Below are 19,421 nucleotides of genomic sequence, written 5' to 3' on the forward strand. Positions count from 1 at the left end.
GGCATGCATACCTCGGAGTGGGGCAGAGAAGGTAAGAGGAAAAACTGAAGCAGAGAAAAGATGAAGATGAATTCTCCCACAAGGCATTGGAAAAGAGAATGAACTAGTGAGGCTCTTTGGGTAATGAGACATGGGAAGGACAGGACTCTGCCCTCAGGTCTATCTCAGGGGCCGTAGGCAGTTTCTGACTCCTCAGTCTCCAGTTGATTGGGCCATGTGGGGAGTTCAGATCTATGCCCTGAGGCTCCTCCCATGTTCCCGGCTCTGTAGCCAGCCCCTGCCCTTTCATCTCCTGGCTCTTTCCTTAGTGAGTGAACACCCTCTCCTGGGCCACCAGGGAGAAGCCTTCCATAAGGCATAGGAAACTATCTACATGGGGACTGCACAGCTTTCTGACTCCAGAGAGGTCACATAAACAGGTCTCCGTGGCCCGCTCTCCAGCTTTATTTAGAAATCTGTGTTTGTGTAAGGTAGAAGCGCATTAATAAAGTCATTAAGAAACTGACAGCAAAGTTCACAAAATTTTATTGTAAACACATTATAGGTTTATCTTTGTGTGGCATAGCTTGTAACCTTTGCCCCTCTTATGTCTTCGAAAGATCACAATGACCAACACTTCCAGGCTCCTCTTCATCAAGTTTACCACAGTAATTTCACCCCCCTTAAAAACCACTCATCAAAACCAGGTCGAATTCCTACCTTTAGTCATTAAAATTGTCACCCAAACTTTCTTTTGCTTCTGTTACAATTCAGAAAGCTTGCCAATAAAGTGTATTTTAAAAGACTGCAGCCGATGGCGGGCAGCTCCTGCTTGGCTGTGTAGATTCCCCTGTCCACTGGGCAGTCTCTAAGGAATCTTAACGTTTATTTCTTCTGTCTCTTTGAGCGGATATCCACGTCTAAAACATCGTCCTTACTTAGAAATGTTTGTCTGTTTTCCTCTTAGGTCTCCTTTCCCCCCAGGCTGCAGCAGCTGAGTCCTCTGAGTGTGGTGTGTTCCGACAGAAGAAATGAACGGATGATCAGGAGCCTTCCCCCTGGGGGCCAGCTTGAGCGGTGGCTTCACCGTGCACCAGGACCTGATCCAGGACCTGATCCAGGACCTGATCCTGCTTGGTGCCTCAGCGGAACTGGCAGGTCAGTGCTCCGGGGTCTACCTGCAGGCCTTCTAGAGTGCCACACCCAGTCACCAGCAGCTTTACAAGGCATCAGGTGTTCCCTTGCGTCAAAGCGGTCAATGGAGATGCATCAAAACACAAGTGTTTCTCAAGGAAATGCAAAAATACACCTTTCATGAATTGTATTTAGTAAAGAATACTTTGTAATATAGTGTTCTGTGGTTTTAGTAAAAATATTTATTTAAAGAAATTCTCAAAACAAATTGAGAAAGAACACGTAACAAATGTACAATTTAAAAATACACTGAGCATGGAAAGCATGGAAATGAGAACTCCAAACATGATTTTTCAGGGCATTTTTCAGTTATTAAACAATCCTTGAACATATCCAGAGGCATACATTGCTCTCTTCCTTTACATCTCTATCCTGCACTTAATCTCTAAGGTATTCTGTTTTTCCACTGGACAGAACTGTGACAGTGTCGAACACAAGCTGTTTTCTAGGTTGATTTTCTGATCTACACATGACCATGACAGTACAAGTGTCCTTCTGTGGCTCGGCCCATGGCCCCTCCCTGCTGTCTACAGCTAGGCATTCTGGGTACCCGATCCCATGTATCTCAGTAATACCAGAAGATTCCTGTCAAATCAAGTATAAAATACGCTAAGAATCCACTGGTTTGAGGGCTGTAAATAGTTAAAATGAGACAGTGAGATGAGGAGCAGAGATCAAAGTTTTATACCTAGCTAAAGTCTCCTGCATCATCTCCTGCGTCAGCACCCTTTGTCCTAGTGTGTACTAGTTCCTGGGTGCAGTACACTTCTAAAGGGGGACGCACATCGGGCAGCAGGCCCTACTGAGGCCTGGCCTCGCCAGGGCTTAAGGAACAATATACAGGCCTCTCTGTAACTCATTCAGGTGCTCCCATGGGGCACGCAGACCGAGCAGATCTATTTATTGAATGACAGCTTGGAATTGGCTCAAGATAGTTTAAAATCTGACAGTGATTGGTCATATTTTCTAACAGATTGGTATCTTAACTAGAGTAGCACACATTTGATTTTGACCTATAGGTAAATTAGAATTAGGCCTTTTCCATCTCCTGAGAGGTTTAAATAACTGACAATTCAGTGTAGAGTATAAAAGGCAGAAACACACTTGGAATCAGTTTCCCTAGTTTAGAATTGTACTTAAATTCCAGCCCAGGATCCATCCTTTCTACGTGGTTGGTATGGGGCAGTTCCTTAGCTTCTCTGACTCAGTTTCCTGATGGGCGAAGGTGGATTGAATCACTTCCTGAGAGGCGCTGAGAGAATGAGAGAGATTAAACACACAGTGTCCAGGACGGTGCTGGGGAAGGAGAGGTCCCCTGATGACAACAGCTACTGTTACCACACACAAGTGAGAACCGGGGTTATGGTTTAATGGCTACACTGCAGATACTTATATGTATCATTGTTTAAGTCAACATTCCATGACAGAGTATTTTCTTTAGTGCAAAACTAAGGAAACATAGTTTCTTACAAGCTCAGAGATGGAAAGTTCTTCAATGACTTGTTTGTGAAATGTGGCTTCGGGTTAATGCAGGAAAAATCTGTGCCTTTCCCCCAAAAAGCCAAAAGACAGAGCACAGACAGTGATGCTATGCTCTCCGGACATCCCGAGTGGATCTGTCCCCAGTGGAAATAACAGAGGCTTACTTACATAGTTCTTCATCCCTTTGTCCTTTAGACAAGAGATAGTAGAATGTTAAAAACACTTCAAGAGTACTTTTCATTTTATTAATTTCTCATAATTATTTTAGAGAACTGTCATTTTAGTATCAGTGCAACTTAATAAAGCATATCGGAATTTAGGCACTCAAAAGTCTCTTAAGTGTGGAGAGTACATAATCCATACAGTGGTGCTCCCCAGTTAAAATACTTACGAGGTACCGCAAACTGCAAAAACATGGTTCACATGCATCTTCAAAGAAAAGGTCAAGTGGAGAGTGGAGCACACTGGCCCGGGGACAGAGCTCCTAGTGAGTGTTTCCACAGGGGTTGTCTGCCACCTGGCAGCCCATGTTGTGGCCCGTCACTTGTACTTTGAAGAGCGTGCCGTCTGCACACATGCAGAGCTTGTACCGTACCCAGTCACCGCTCCCCGACTGGTCCCCGCTGGAGGAACTGGGCAGGCGCGTTGGGCTGACCATCACGGTTCCGTTGAGGATGATGCTGTTTTCCTGTGAGGACGGGAATATGGGCATAGAAGGATCTTACTAAACCAGACAAAACGTATCAACTGTTAAGAGGAAAAGGTGGCAACCGGAGTAAAGTCACGATCAGAACAACCGTGGCCACAGCAAAACCAAACCACACACAGGACCAAAAGGTGAGCTCATGTTAGTCAGCCCATACTGTGAGTCCTCAAGCCTGCATCAGAGCTTGCAGACACCCGTCAGACACATCCTCGCAGAGTAGGGCTGATGGGGGCAGACTTGGATAATTTTCACCTTCTGACTCCAGACAATTTTTAGTTACTGACTAATGCTGATATGGGGGGGGGGGCGTATTTCTCTCTTACAGGGAACTAGTTTTAGTTAATAGAAATTCAATTAAAGACTATATAGTTTATTAGACCAGGCTTTCAAAGAAACTGAAGGTTTCTTCTTTAAACTCATAGCTACAGAGTCATCTTCATACTGCAAGCTCTTAGGACCCTGTGTGTGTGTGTGTGTGTGTGTGTGTGTGTGTGTGTGTGTGTGTGTGTGTGTGTGTGTGTGTGTTTGTGTGCACATGGAGGTCAGAGGTTGAACATGTGTGTCTTTGTAAATGGCTCTCTACCATACTTCATGTGGTGAGGTCTCTGTCTCCCTGACACTGGAGCTCGGCCAGCAGACTCGGCTGTCTGACCCCTTTGCCTCTGCACCCTCAGTACAGGACTCTAGGCACACACAGGATATGTGTGCCCATCTGATTTGTGTGCTAGGGGTTCTGAACTCAGGTCACACGCTTGTTTGGAGACACTTGACCAACTGAGCCACCTCAACCTCCCGAGACCCTTCCTTTACAGGGACCAGTAAGTCTCTCCTTCTCTCCCCGCCCCCCGCCCCAGGTGCTGGGGCATGACAGTAGACAAATGGGTAACTGGCCCGTTCTTACAGAGTTCCATCCAGCTGTAAGCATGGGAGTCATCCCTTTAGGGAGGGCTTAAAGCAATGGGAGCTGGCGGCAAAGTGGCAGAAATGGCTAGTGCTATGCACAGACTGAAGAGCGGCTTTTGTCTCAAATGTTTGGAACGGAACCACTTCATATTTCTAAGTTTATTTTATTTGTTTTGGAATATCTGCATAGATTTTACCGGGCAAACATCCAAATGTTCAGAATACAGTGCTCAACGTTATTCTGAAATAAAGTTCTAAGTATTAAGGGACCTACTTCAAGTTTCGTGTCCATGCTGCCATCTTGTGGTCATTTAATTTTACTTTCTTGAAATTGTAACAGTGTTCAATACACTGTAACACAGGGTGACAGAAGTTAACAGTGTTTGCCTATTTAAAAACTGTCAGGAGGGATCCTTGTGAACGCTTGCTAATCTAAGAAGTGGTAGATATCTGAGATGATGTGCATGTTAATTACTCAAATTTGATCATGTGCACATGTATAAAAACATACAATGTACCCCATAAATATGTAGATTACATGCTAATTAAAAATAAAGGTGAAAACTAAAATTTAAAAGGTAGTTTGATAAAATTATTGCTAATGATTAGCTTATGCTCTAAATCTAACTACTGATATCACCTGACTTACAAAGCCGAGGAGCTTTTCAATACTAGAAACTAGCATGTGTGACTCCTTCAGACTATTTTACGATTCGTCACATCGACAGGGCAGAATGGTGTGAGGATTTCCTGGTGGACACAATCAAAGACCTGGTAACTCAGGCATGTTCTGTATACAAAGGGTTCGGACCTCACTCCTCTGACCTTTAGCGTCAGCTACAACCTGGAGCCGTGATGGCTCGTCATTCCTCAGGGAGCTCCCGACCACAGCACCGGGACACTCCTGGGGTGACTATGCTGCCTCGGGCAGGAGTTACAGTCCATGGTCATCCTTGTCATCCTGAGAGGGGACCGGGCGCTTTAGGGGGAAAGCCGTCCAAGTGAAGCGCCTACTTTTCTTCCTAAAGTCTATTATTTCTAAGGGTTATAACCCTGCATTTCTCTTGAAAGGGCAGAATGATTTCTAAGTCCTCAGATTGAGGTCATTTTTGTCACGTGGTGCTTGGTGACACAAATTTCCCTCGCCCCATGTAAGCAGCATGGTACCCGGAGGCACGTGGGGTAACTCCGTTCTGGCCCAAACTACGAGCTAGTAAGAAGGGTGCACTCTATGGCTCCTCTGTATGAAGTAGGAGGCTGGCTGGAGCCCAGATAAAATCTGTGAGGCCAAAGCAAATGTCACGGTGAAGACAGGCTCCCCCTCACAGCTAACAGAGGCCAGATAAAAACACGTGTTCCCATTCACTTACTGTTCTCTTCATAGCCTTGGACACAAAACTTGGGAATGGATAGGAATAACCTTCAATTAAACAACACCAGCTACTTCAGGGGACACAGGTTTGGATCTAGAATTCTCTATCAGAAGGTCTGCTTGGGTTTTATTTTTCTGCCTTTTAAAATAATATAAAAATACAAACAAGCAGAAGTAAAAATGAAATCACCTGTTACTCTATCACTCTAAGGTAACTATTGTTAACATTTTACTGTATCTTTCCAGATTTTATAAACATGCACATGTTCTGAAACAAATGAGGTATTCTACAAATTATTTTATAACTTTCTTTCATTTCACAATCCATTTGGAACATCTTGGCATGACAAAAATAATTTTCAGTAATTATATATTATTCTACATGTAATTATATACTCCAAAATCATTACCTTGAATTCACACACAAACCAATACTCACAGCCTTTAGCTCCACATTGCCCCCCATGTGAAATTCGATGGTTTTGCCCATGATGAACACGCCTTCGTTGCCACGCACAATTGCACGCCCATCGACCTTGATATTTAAATCACTGGTAGCATTGCTGGTAATCTAAAAAGGAAAACACATGCTGAAAAGAGTTCATCGTGAAGGGGAGAATCCTCATAGAGAAGCGGAAGTTTCAATATGGGCCGTGAAGGGCGGTTTTATAATTGTGGGAACTACCATAAAGAGAGGACTTACTTCTGCAGACTAAGGACAGAGAAGCAGCCCCTGGACAGTCAGGGGGCCATGTTTTCAGGCAGCCCAAACCCTCCCCCAGAGAGTAGCTGCTGCCAATTCCCCCAGTGATGCTGAAAGAACAAACCACACCCTTTCAGTGGACGCTTTCTGAACATTCAGACTTTTCACTCCACTTGGCAGATGAAACTCGTGAGTCTCGTAATCCGTGCTGAATAAGATGTTCTGTGTCCTTGGGTCAAAAAACTGCATTCCAATGTCACTGGTGATAGAGGTTTTGTTCTTTTCAACACTCAGCTTGGTTGTTCCTTGCTGAAAAACAATCTTCAGAAAAATGCTTTATTTGAGTATTTGCGAAGAATTCCCAAATGTTTCAATGTTCACGAAGACTATTATTTTTAAGAACACTACAAAACAGTAAGGTCAAAGAACTAAAATGGCAGAAAGAGCCAGACTTTAAATTCTCTTAACTGCACCTGCCCATGAGACTGGGTAATGTACAACTTTAAAATGAAGGTCAAAATGAAAAAGTGTGCACTCCTTTGCTGATCTATGGACCCACTGGACAAAAACACAGGTCACAGGGAACATGGCTGGGCCAAGATGGCCAGTGTGGAGGCGAGTAACCTCCTCGAGGTTCATTCAGTTAAAGGTCTGTGTGCACTGAGCAGCATTTCTCTTCCCGATTCCACGACTCTGGACTTTCTGACCTGGGAAGGGGCTTTTACAATGGCTCTGTCCCGGAAGAGCCAGCAGTGACCTACAAACCTGGACACTCATTACTCCAGCCAGTGTTTCCATTGGGGGAAACTCTAGAATATTAAATACCTAGCTCCGGTGAGACTATAAAGCTAAATATTACTGACCACTGGGTATCCTATGAATGTGGATAGGTTTGTGTGTATAATCGATATTTTCAACACGAAGACAGTACTTTCCAGCACTCAACTTTAGGTTTTCGTGAGAACTGTGGTCCACGCCTCTCTACCCTCCGCACACTTCCTTTAGTGGGCACTTACTGGCTGGTTGTTGCCAGTGATGACCAGGTTCTCATTCCTCCTTCCTCCCACGGTGCTCTTGTAGAGCGGGTGGATGACGCCCATGTCAGACACTTGCTTGAATCGCAGCAGGCCGCTTTCGTGGAACTCCATGCTGTCACAGCCATTTGGCCCGATGCGAATCACAGCCCAGATGACAAGCGTAATCTGAAAGAGAGACATGTCCGCTGTCACTAGTCACACACCAGACAGACCTGGAAGCAGACAGGAGTGAGCATGTCCCAATGTGTGAGGCCTCCTGACGGACGTGTTTAGTTAGTGAGATGAACACACTGGCTGGTGGGCTGCTGAGAGAATGCTTTATTTTTTATCAATGTGCTAAACACAGAGGGGCCAAGAGCCGGACATGCTAGATCTATAGTAAATGCAGTGCTGCTTCTTCCCGTCCTCACTTCATCTTGTTCCCTAAGGACAACCGACCACAGTCAGCAACGTTAGCCACTCCATCTGGAGTTGATCTCTCTACTTCTAAATAATGTATACTGAATTTCTTCCTCCACCGATTTCCTTCACTTATTTCCTGTTTTAGCAGGTAAGAATTTGAGCTCTCTGTTACATCTTTTCTCTTCCAACTCCAAGCAGATTAGGTTAAGTGTGTGTTCAGTATTTGTGACCACGTAGGCATTATTTACCATCTTACCAAACACTATCCGGTAATTCTTTTTTAATATGTACGTCTTTATAGTTCAATATTTTTTCATTTGGAAATTGAACTAAATCTCAGATACTTCTGTATTTCTGCAAATCTCTCAGTAAAATAAAAGTCCTGCAGGCCAAGCTGCCCTGACAGCGTCGGTTCTGTTTTTCTCTTCCGGTCTATTTTCCTGGACCTGGTCTTTTTGCTCCATCCGCCCATGTGCTGGAACTGTGAACTTGTCTCTCATGCTTTCTCCCCTGTGAGATGCCCAGCTTCCTGTACCCCAGATTGGAAGCGCTTGCTTCACTGCTTTCTTTTGTAGCCCAGTGGCTTCCACAGAAGTAAAACATGTTTGGCGCATGTGTATGGTAAGACAGTCTGTAGAACCCCTCACGTTGCGGGACAATCTGGTTGGCATGCTTCTGAGACCTGACCTCTGAAGGCCATGGCTTTATTACCTTGCTGTTTCCAATGCTCACGACAGGGCCAGGGCCAGTTTGCTTTTGTATTCATCCTACGCAACACAGTTTTTCTCCTCTCTAGAAACTTTGAATCTTTTTATTTCCAGTTTTCTTAAATTTTACAGTGATAGTGTGATCTGTCTGTCTGTCTCTCCTTCTTCTGCTCTCTCTTTTAAAATATATATATCACACTGAACCCAGAATGGTTTCAATTTTTCTAGAGAATTTTCTTTTCTTTTCTCTTTTCCTCCCTCCCACTCTCCTTCCCTTCTTCCTTTCTTTCCTCTTCTTTCTTTCTTTTCTTTTCTTTTTTTTTTTTTTTTTTTTGAGACAAGGTCTCACTCTGTAGCCCTGGCTGTCCTGGAATTCACTGTGTAGACTAGGCTGGCCTGGAACTCATGGAGATCCACCTGCCTTTGCCTCCCAAGTATTGGGATTCAAGGCAAGGGCCATGTCACTAGGCTTTAGAGAATTTTCTTAGTTCATTTGATTTGATTCCTTTCCTTCAATGCTTTCTCTATCCTCACTTTCTGAATCTCCTTTACTAGGAAGCTCCAGATTGACCCTTCGATTCTGTAGAACTCTGTGGAGGAGCTTCAATCTTTCCAATACCTGCCCACCCACCATGGATGTGTGTATTTACTTTTTAAAAGACTTGTTTACTTTTATTTTATGTGTATGGGTGTTCTGGCTGCATGCACTGTCTGTGACCACATGCATATAGTGCCCTCAGGCCAGAGAGGGCATCACATCTTCTGGAACTGTACTGTTGTAAGCTACCATGTGGGTGTGAGAAACCAACCATGTGGGTGCGAGAAACCAACCCTTCCCCTACACTTCTGCAAGAGCAGCCAGTGCTCTTAACCACTGAGCCATCTCTCCAGCACCCATATGTGAATATCTATGAGTTCTTCATTATTTAATTGTACCATTTGAAATGCCATGTTATTTATTTTTCATGGATGGAATATTGTCTTTCTCAGAAGAAGCTGATTTTAATTTTCAGGGAGTTGTTTTTGTTGTTGTTTCCTGAGACAGACTCTCATGCAGTCTAGGCTGGCCTCGAATGTACCATGTGGTCAAAGCTGGCCTTGAACTCCAGATCCTCCTGCCTCTACTTCCCAAACACCGGGTTTACGGGTACATACGCCATGGCTTTGTGGGGTTTGTTTTCTGCCATTCCTTGCATTTTCCCTATCTCCCTGAGTTTCTGCTTCGCTCACGGTGGGCAATTTGTCTCTATCAGTTTTCAACAATCAGTTTCCGTCACAGGTCCACTGACCCCTGGCCCAGGGCTCAGACAACAGCACAGCTGTAAACATCCAGAGAACAGCCGAGTGATCCCCTAGCCTGTCTCTTCGGCCCCTCCTACTGGCATTCACCACCACAGTGAGCTCATAAGGGATTCTGTGTGGGGTGGACCTCCTGACCTACAGGCTTCCCAGCAGGGAGCGTTCTTCTTTACTGGCCCTGTCAAATGTCACCGTCATGTGGCATTCTTTCTCTGGGTGCTTTAACTCTCCAGAGAGGGGTCCTCCATCTCTAGGCTGCTTCCAGGGGTGTGGGAAGTGAGCCTCTGCACTCAGGGTTAGGCTGCCCTGTTTTCAGGATGGAAGGTCCCTCGTGCCGTGGTCCAGGGTGTCTGGACACACACGGCTCAGCTGTGGGTAGACAGAATTGGTTAGCTTCTCATTGGAAGTGAGGCCCAGGAATCTCACTAACCCCAGACTTCACACAATTCATCTGTTTCAATTCCTGCCTCGATCCTGAGTAGTAAGGTCCTTGTCCTTCCAACTCTGGGTTCTGCAAGGCACTTTACCAATACAGGTTGTATTCTTCTGTCACACACACACACACACACACACACACACACACACACACACACACACACACACACGTGTGCGCCTGTCTTTCTCTTCTGATGAGTTACCCGCCATTCTCTCTCCTCTTTTGTCTTCATAAATTATACCTTAGGATTCTGGCCACTTTTCACTCCCTTCAAATACATTGATGTTCCTGACACTGTTCCTTTGGAGTGAGCTTTTTAGAGAAGAGGACATTTCTATGTCTTAATTCTGCCATCCTTGCCAGAAATCTCCAATAAAGCAAATGTATAAAGCACAATAAATCCAGACTGCATGCTCCCAGTAAAGCTATTTATGGTACCTTCTTTGAAGCGTGTTCCAGCTCTTCCCTGAGTGAGGGATCAGACATGAATGTTCTGGAAGTACATACATGGAGTACAAAAGGATGCCCAGGAGCATGGGACAGGGAGGAAAATCAGTGGCTCACTTTGAACAGATGGTTCCCTTCACTGATGGTGCCACAGGCTCCAATGCTAAGTACCAGAGCTACACCCTCAGATTAAAAAGCCCCTTCCTCAAAACAGTAACTACCCTGGGAAGGCAGAGGCCATGGCTCAGCTCCTCAGTGAGAGCAGGGAAGGCAGAGGCCATAGCTCTACACCTCAGTGACAGTGGCCAACAGAGCCTTTGGATCTTGACACTGGAAATTGAGGCTACAAGACATAGACTTTCAGTGCCATCAAAGTGCTTATGTTTTAAAATCAACATAAAGGAAACAGTGAATGAAATTGTATTTTTTTTGGAGAGAAAAAGCAATAAAGTCACTGTGACATTCTCTCCCACTGAGTTTACACAACCACTATTAAAGACAACTCCTTTAAAGGGATAATCCATCAATATTTTTTTAGATGAGAGTCATATATGGATACTATCTTACTAGGTTTTTTTTTTTTTTCAATTTTGTTCACTTATTTTTGTGGGAGTGGAGAGAGAAGACTACTAGGTTTTTCATTTTAAAGCACTAACTAAAGACCAGTAGGAGATAAAACACCTACAGAAAAGCAGAAGGCAAGAGCATCCCAAACCACAGTACACAAGCAAAATCCATGATCTCGCTGAAAAAGATGGAACATTCCCTAAGGTAACTGAAGAGACCATACTCTGGCCCACAGACTCACGAGCAGGTTGATGACAGCCAGGATAAACAGGAGGACAATCACACAGATGGCCAGGTTGCCCTTTCTCCCTCTCAGGCCGGTCTTGTGGAGGCGATCTTCATCGATCGGAATATACCCGGCTTTAAAGTTGCTATTGTGCTCTTTGTTAACATTCCTTCGCTCCACAGCCTTCTCCCGCATGGACTTCTTCACTGGTCCATTGGAACTTTGCTAAAAACAAAACAGAACAGAGCAGAACAGCTACACTCTCTTCTGATGCATTTTTTACATTCAAATTCATAGTTAAGTGTTGCTGATAGATGTCCCATGAACACACTGCAAGTCAGGTTGAACTGTAGATGTCAAGGTCACTCACTGTCATACAGCACATCTCTGTGCTTTCAGTCATCTGACTGTCAACGTGGGCACAGCTCGTTTCTGTGCAGAGTTGGCACACACACATATTGCAGTGGGTGATCTTATTTTCACTAATGACTTGTTGAATTTTTACATCTGCATGAAAAGAATTTGGAGTGGTTGACAGAGATTGCTACTTATAACTCAACTAATAGAAGCCTACCTTACTCTAGATCAGCAATTTTCAAAGTGTTCAGGGGCAGTTGTGTGAGTATAAAAGTTAGGGGGGTACCAACTGAACTCTCTTCAAGGTCTGAAATGCCAGACACATTTTAAAAATAATATTTGTTTTTCACCCTCACTCTTTTGAATGAATAATGGTGTTTCTAGAGGTCATGTGACCATTTATGATAACATGATTGCTCTAAGAATTAATCAAATGTTTGTCAGGCATTCCCATGCTTTCACAATTTCTAAGCTTTAATTTCTAATATGGTAAATACCAACAGATATTTTAGAGTGTAAATAGAATCTAGGATCAGAAAACTTGAGAACTTCTTAGCTTGACCACACATTAAGCATTCATGTATAACAAACACAGAAGGACCAGCAGAAATGGCACTGCCCAATTTCCACATTTTTTTAAGAGTTCTGAGACCATTCATTTATTGTAGAAGGCACATACTAAGACCTGTATGCTGAAACACTATCATGATACATAGGAACATAAGCTAGGAGGACATGATCCTTATCTGCACATATTACAGACCTGCACTGTGTGTTCTATGATAAACACACTCTGTATGTCTGGGTGCCAAAATCAGTAGTACCGGCAATATACGCTTCAGAGTTCAAATAGGGGAGTTGGGACACTCTGGAGTTGTTAGGAAAATGGGGGGTGGGGCGATGGTCAGATCTGGACCACTGGGAGAAGGAAGGTGGGAAACAGAGAAGGGTGTAACTCTGGTCTTTGGGAGTCACTGGACGTGTCTGAGCACAAACGGCACGTGCTTCAGCTAAAGTTAAATGCACGCTTGACAGGTAAGCAGGCTCTCTCAGATAAGCTAGGAGCGGGGGGTTGAGGTAATGGCGGAATGAACTAATGTGGGAGAGAAAAATGAATGAAGAGAAAATAAAGTGAGAGATGTGGTAAACATCAAAAGCACCACAGTATGAAAGATGAACTTCCTGGGGGCGGTGGGGAACTACTGAGACACTGCTGCTGGTGGTGGGCTACTCTTCCTACTCTTAATCCCCTACCTCTCCCCGCTCCTTCCTCTTCCTACTCCTAATCTGCCTCTGCTTCCCCCTCCTTCCTCTTCCTACTCCTAATCTCCCTTCTCCACCTCTTCCCCTCCTCCAACCTTCCTCCTCTTCTGTATTTCTTTATTCTTTTATTTCGTGTGTGTGTGTGTGTGTGTGTGTGTGTGTGTGTGTGTGTGTGTGTAAGCACATGCACCATGGTCTATGTGGTGTGTGTCCGGAGATCAGAGGACAGCTGTTGGGAATTGGTTCTCTCATTTCACTGCGTGGGTTCTCGGGATTGAACTCAGGAACTTAAGTCATCAGGCTTAAGTTAGGACCTTTATCCACCAAGGCATCTTGCCAGCCCCTACTGAAGACATTCACATGGCAGCAAAATCACGCCCCAGAGGAGAAGGGCTGGAATAGAAGAGCTGGAGAAGACGGTATGACCACATTTCCTTGGCTTTGGAGATGAGGCTGGGGGAGACCTGCCAGGACCCTGTGACTGTGACACAGAGGCGTCCACGATGACTTCCAAACAGAACAGGTTACTTAATTTGGGGGACCCCGAGAACAAAAGCAAGTCTTCCTGTTCAAATACAAAGTTGAGGACAGCAGATCATTAAGCCCAGAGCGTGTTCCTCCGTTAAGGGAGTCCTGCTCTGGTTAGGGTAGCCAAGTGAGCAGATGACTGTAGCCTTTGAATGGTCGGAACAGACCCTCGGGGCATCAAGATGCATGCCCAGAACAGCAGACTCTCTACCTCAGAGGCTGATTTAGTTAAGGGGTAAACTAGGAAACGAAGGAACGGCCTCAATCCCAACAGTTCACCTTGTCTCCTTTCAGCCTCACTTGTTCCTTGACATTTTGTTGGGAATCTGCACTTTGCCTGTAGTTACAGCTGGCGGTTGGATTTTGTTTGGACGTTAGACTTTTAGGCATTTGAAGGCAGATTTCATGTCCTCCAGGAACACATACCTAACAGGTCTCTAAAATGTTAGTCACCTAAGATAAAAACTCCCAAAGCCAATTGAATATTGGCAGCTTCACCCCCCCCCACAATGATGTTGAAGAATGGGACTTTTTAAAGGGAAACTATCTTACTGGTTATTTTAAAAGGGAAGCAAGTGTAAAGAAGTGACTACAGAAATTGTTTTTATTATATTGTCACTCCGGCAACTACATGCCCGGGCACGTATTCCCACATCTCACACACATGTGCATGCTATAAGTAGAGCCTTTTAAACTCTTCTAGGCTTACCGCGAAGACCAGGAAATATTTGCTAACGCATTCCTTAAAAGCAATCTTAAACCCACTGGACACGGGTCAGTTTTCATATTGGGTGCCCGGATCTCCGAGACACCAAAGTGGGAGGGGGGAAAAAATGTCTGCACATCGTGGGCACGGCAGAAACCAGACCTGGCCCCGATCCACACCCGGCAACAGCTGACCACGTACTTGGCTGGTGTCCGGCAGCCTCCCGGCCCCAGCTGACGCTATTTTTATCCGCAGGGTGGCTGGCTGCGGAGGAGAGCGACGTCCAGGCGCAGGCTGCGCAGGCCGGTGGCCCGGGTCACCCCCGCCGGGGGCCAGCGCCCCTCACCGGCCTGGTTCAGCGGCTGTCCAGGTTCCCGCCCGGCCTTGGCCAGCATCGCGGCTGCGGACAGCTCCCGCCGCCCCGCCCTGCCGCCCCGCTCCGCCCCGCCTGGCCGCCCCAGCCCGGCCCTCACGCCCTCGTCCCCGCCCTCCGTGGGGACGACCCGGCCGTCCTGCTCCCCAAAGCCCTCTCTCGGCCTCAAGCGGGGCTCACAGACCTGCTCAGCGGCCGCCGCCGCCGCCGCCGCCGCCGCCATCTTGGCCCGCTGCAGCCCGCGCTTGCGCTCTGGCACGGGGGGTGGGTGGGGCTCGCATCCTCGCTGGCCACGCCCCCGACACGCCCCCGAAAGACATCCAGGGTGGGCGGGAGTCTTGTCGGCTCAGATCCACCGAGGCGGGGTTGGATGGGCGTGGCAGGGATGGTGCGCGCTCCGGGGCGTCCTCACATTCCTAGGAAAGGGACGCCCTCAAAGTCCAAAACATGCCTGTCCCTTCCACACGCTTCAAATCGTGGAATGCTGTGACCCTCCCGAGCTGTGAGGACTTGAGAGCTCTGGAGAGAAATGTCATCGAGAGTACTCTCGGGCGAGGTTTGGGAGCAGACCAAGTGGACATAAGTTAGGCAATTAAATCAAACCAGTCCTCCAGGAAGACCGTGTGCCAAGTCTGGCACTCTTTCTTTGAGGCATTAGAAGCCGGTTGTCTGTCCATACAACGTTGATGAGCGGACTCTATCAGGTTCTTAGGAACCTAACTATGGACACACAGCGAGCACCAGGAAGACATTCGGAGGTGCAGGGAACAGGTGCACATTGGTTGCTCTCTGGTTAACAATCCGTTATGTCGAAAGGAAAACTGCAGTAGAGTGAGTAGCATGCAACGTCCAAGAACTGTTCCTCAGGTCATGAATAGCTTCTAGAAAGTACCACGGACCCTCCCAGGGGATGCTGGACTCTGCCTCTTTTCCCCAGGAGCTGGGTCTTCCCGCTTTTGTAACCAGTCGCTTTGCTGCCCCACCCTCTTCTGATGGCTGTGAAGTTTAAATAGACACGCTCACATGACGAATGTCTTCTAACCTTTTTCCTTTCTCATGTCTGATATGGGGTAAGAGCTGCACCTGTGTGGTCATTTACCTGCTCATGTCTTCTTCCCCAAGGGCTGAAACCACCCGGCTCGATCTCCCTAACGTACCTACATTTTAGGCAGGAAGTCCATAAATACAACCCTTTGGGAATTAGCAGTGTCTGTGCGATATCTTGGCTCTCGTCCTGTTTATCAATGTTGACAACACAGCCTTTGACTGGTTCTGGGATCCTGTGCATCTTTCATTGTGCTCAGAAGGTCTTTTCCTTTCTCTCGACATATTCCTTTGTATCCTCCCCCCCACCCCAGAACCCATCAAATATCACATTCTTTTGGGAGCCGTTTGAGGCTCAAGTCAGTAGTATGAGGCACTCTGTTTTTAATCTTGTGTGGGGTTTCAGTTTGCAGTGCTGAAGGCCTATGTCTCAATCACACACAATAATGAAACTTATTAAATGTCGTCCAGAGATGCCTGACATTCCGAGTTAGATAAGAAGCCCCATCTTGCTTTTCCTAACCTGTCCCCACGCAGGTGCTTTGATAATGGATTTTTCCGAAGTCAGATGCCCCTTGGCTGTCTGAAGGTCTACTTACCCTGGATTCCCCATTGCTAACAGGACATCCACTTGTTTTCCTTGCCAATGTGTCTTGTTTTTTAAGATTTGATATTTCATGTGTTTGAATGTTTTGCCTGCAGATACCGATAGGCACTACCTGCATGCCTGGTACTGGCAGGGATCAGAAGAGGGTGTGAGACCCTGGGACTGGAGTTACAGTTATGAGCCACCCAATGCGCACAGGGACCTGAGCTCAGGCCCTCTGCAAGAGCAGTCAAAGATGTTAACCTCTGAGCTCTCGCTCCAGTCCCACCCCCATTTGTCGTTTTAAAAAAGAGAGCCAATTCATTTATTCAACCACAAGCATAATGTGAGCGATTTCTAATGCTATTATTTTGAAGCTTTTAACCCCTCTGAAATATTTGGAGGGTGCTATGTGCTTGGCAATGTCTCCCAGCAGTCTTGTTTTAACTGATGTTATACCAGTTCACTATGACACACACCCCTTATATTTTATATATATAAAATATATATACAGGGTTTCTCTGTGTAGTTTTGGTGCCTGTCCTGGATCTCGCTCTGTAGACCAGGCTGGCCTGGAATTCACAGAGATCCACCTGGCTCTGCCTCCCAAGTGCTGGGATTAAAGGCGTGTGTCACCACTGCCCAACTATATTTAATATTTTCTTATGTAATTTTGCTTTGAACATAGTTATCTCCTAAGCAGATTGTGTGCTCCTTAAAAACTGGGTGCAGTTTGTCATTACATATTACTCCAAGTCCTGATCACTGTAGGAACCAAATACACAATAAATGCCCATTAATCCAGATGACTGAATACTGGTCTTTTTCATTGACTATAAAAAATGGTATCTCTGTCATAGATCTTGCTTTAACACCCACCATACAATACCCCAGAGAAGGACCACATTTCCATCACATGTGCTTTCCAAGTGCCCTTCCTGAGTCCCATCCCACCCCCTATAGGACCTCCCACATGGTGTATAAGAAGAGATCCAATTACAATTCTGGCTGCCTTCCCATTGCCTATGAAATAAACATTAACCTCTTGCTACAAACGGCTCATCATAGCCAAACCCAGGACTATTCTCGGCTTGTCTCTGGCTCTGTAGTCACAGTGGACTCTACATTTCTTACCCTTGCAGCTTTTATTTCTCTGCATCCACTTTCCTGTCTCTGGTGGACTCCTCCATCCTTCCAGAGCTGGTTCTAAATGTCACCTTCTTCCAAAAAGACAGGGGAGGAGACAAGGGAAGGGAGAATCACTATGTCCATAGCTGTATAGATGTCCTGTTAGTGCTTTACACACTGAACTACAGTTGTGTCTGTCTCTTGCAGATTGTGAGATCCCAGAGAGCAGGAAGCCAGTCTGACTTCACCTTATACACGAGACAGATGGGTGGGTTGTCATCGAAATCCAGTAAATGCTATTCGATGCGTGAAAAGGATCCATTTCCATACCACCCATCCGAGGCCCTGCCTTCATGCTGTACCATGTCATTCTTCTGAGCGGATGACGGGTATCTGCCAAGGCTGATCAGACCTTGCTCCTCTCTCTATGGTGTCTCAGTGTGTGCTGAGCCCTCCCCTTCAACGGCCATGGCCACAGCACCATGTATCTGCTCTTTCACTGAGCAAGTGGTACTGAAAAAGTTGATGGCAAGGATCCCCTCTGTGTTGAAGTATAACAGACACCTTGGTTGGGATTGGGGGGGGGGGTATTTGGGCCAAAACAATATACCTGTCTCATTTTTCTCTTCTATTCTGTATTTAAATTTATTGTAAATATTTATTTAGGTATCATAGTGATAAAATTTCAATAAATTACAGTTCTTGTAGTTTGTTCGTTTTTGGTACCTTAGGCAAACTGGACATGAAGGATCCATCGTACAGGAAAATAATTCTGGTCTGCCCAGAGAGAATGCACACTGGTATTGTATTGGCACTCCACAGGAAACCCTGACTTTATTGCTTCCTAGAGGAGGAACCTGCCTTCAGCTTCCATCTGAACCAGCTGGTTCTTACTTTGTGGGAGGTCCCCCCATCCCTACCCCCACCCCGGTTTAAGTAGAAAGCATAAAGGGCAAAATTAAGTTCCTGATGTAAGAACAAAGACCACTTGGGTTAGCAATGCTGACTAAAATGGACAAGGAGGACAAAGTGTCTTAGCATATGCGAGTAAATTCTGGTGTGTGTGTGTGTGTGTGTGTGTGTGTGTGTGTGTGTGTGTGTGTGTGTGAAAATTTCGATCTCTTCACCTTATTTTTTGAGACAGGGTCTCTCCCTGAATCCGGAGTTCAGTGATTATCTAGACTAATTGGCCAGCAGTCCCAGGCAGGGAGTCTCCTGTCTCATTGCCCCCCCGCCCCCCTTAACGTGTGTACTGGGGATCCTCGCGCTTGGTTGACAAACCCCTTGCCAACCGGGGAAATCGTATCACTGCGGAGACTGTTTGAAAAGCAACTTCATATCAAGTAGAGCGAAAGCTAGTTTCCCACACAGCACACAGGTTGGCTAAGGGCTTACACCTATCCATGCTGAGGAAGACCTGGAAGTTAGGGCGAGCATCTATCTCACCGTGTAGCTGTGTGTGTCATTCTATAGAGTACGGATCTATGGACTTAGACCCACCGAGTGGGTCCAGCTTTGACAAAGCCAAAGATGTAAGCAGTAAGGACGGACGTTTTAGCCCCAGTTTCACCCAGGCAAACGGAGAATTAAAGGCTTGAGAGGTGGAGGAATAAAGGAAGGGTCAAGGAAGTCTATTCAAGATTTCCACGGAGTTAACCTGCTTTCCTAGGCACGCACTGTCGGTCGCCCAGTATCGGGTGCCGCCGCAGGTTAGGTGTCCTGCGGTCACCCAGTCTCCGGCAGGCCTAGCCCAGCTCAGGGTCTGGCAGCAGCTCCCCCTACCCCTGCCCTCCCCTACCACCCCTCCTCCAACCCCCGGCCCGGGGTCTGGACGTCCTCCAGCGGCTCGCACAACCCGGAGGTCCGACCGCTTCGGTACCCTCGCCCTGGGCCGCCAGAGCCATCGCGAGGGGGTGAGGGGTGGGGAGGTCGCGGTCTCGGCAGCTCCCCCAAGGTCCCCAGTCTGGGCGCGAGCT

General features: G+C 46.4%; 1 protein-coding gene across 1 annotated transcript; it reads right to left on the minus strand.

Annotated features, from left to right (window-relative positions):
* Nucleotides 1–509: 509 nt before the first annotated feature.
* Nucleotides 510–14,997, minus strand: Sgcb (sarcoglycan beta). Its single transcript, XM_006979702.4, has 6 exons — nucleotides 14,872–14,997; nucleotides 11,476–11,685; nucleotides 7,356–7,541; nucleotides 6,469–6,660; nucleotides 6,076–6,207; nucleotides 510–3,343 (listed from the first exon to the last, which is right to left on the minus strand). Exons 1-6 carry the CDS (start codon nucleotides 14,908–14,910, stop codon nucleotides 3,140–3,142), a joined length of 963 nt encoding a protein of 320 aa, XP_006979764.1. The 5' UTR covers nucleotides 14,911–14,997; the 3' UTR covers nucleotides 510–3,139.
* Between the last annotated feature and the right edge of the window lie 4,424 nt (nucleotides 14,998–19,421).

Source organism: Peromyscus maniculatus, chromosome 10 (genome assembly GCF_049852395.1).
Source record: "Peromyscus maniculatus bairdii isolate BWxNUB_F1_BW_parent chromosome 10, HU_Pman_BW_mat_3.1, whole genome shotgun sequence".
Lineage (NCBI taxonomy): Eukaryota > Metazoa > Chordata > Mammalia > Rodentia > Cricetidae > Peromyscus > Peromyscus maniculatus.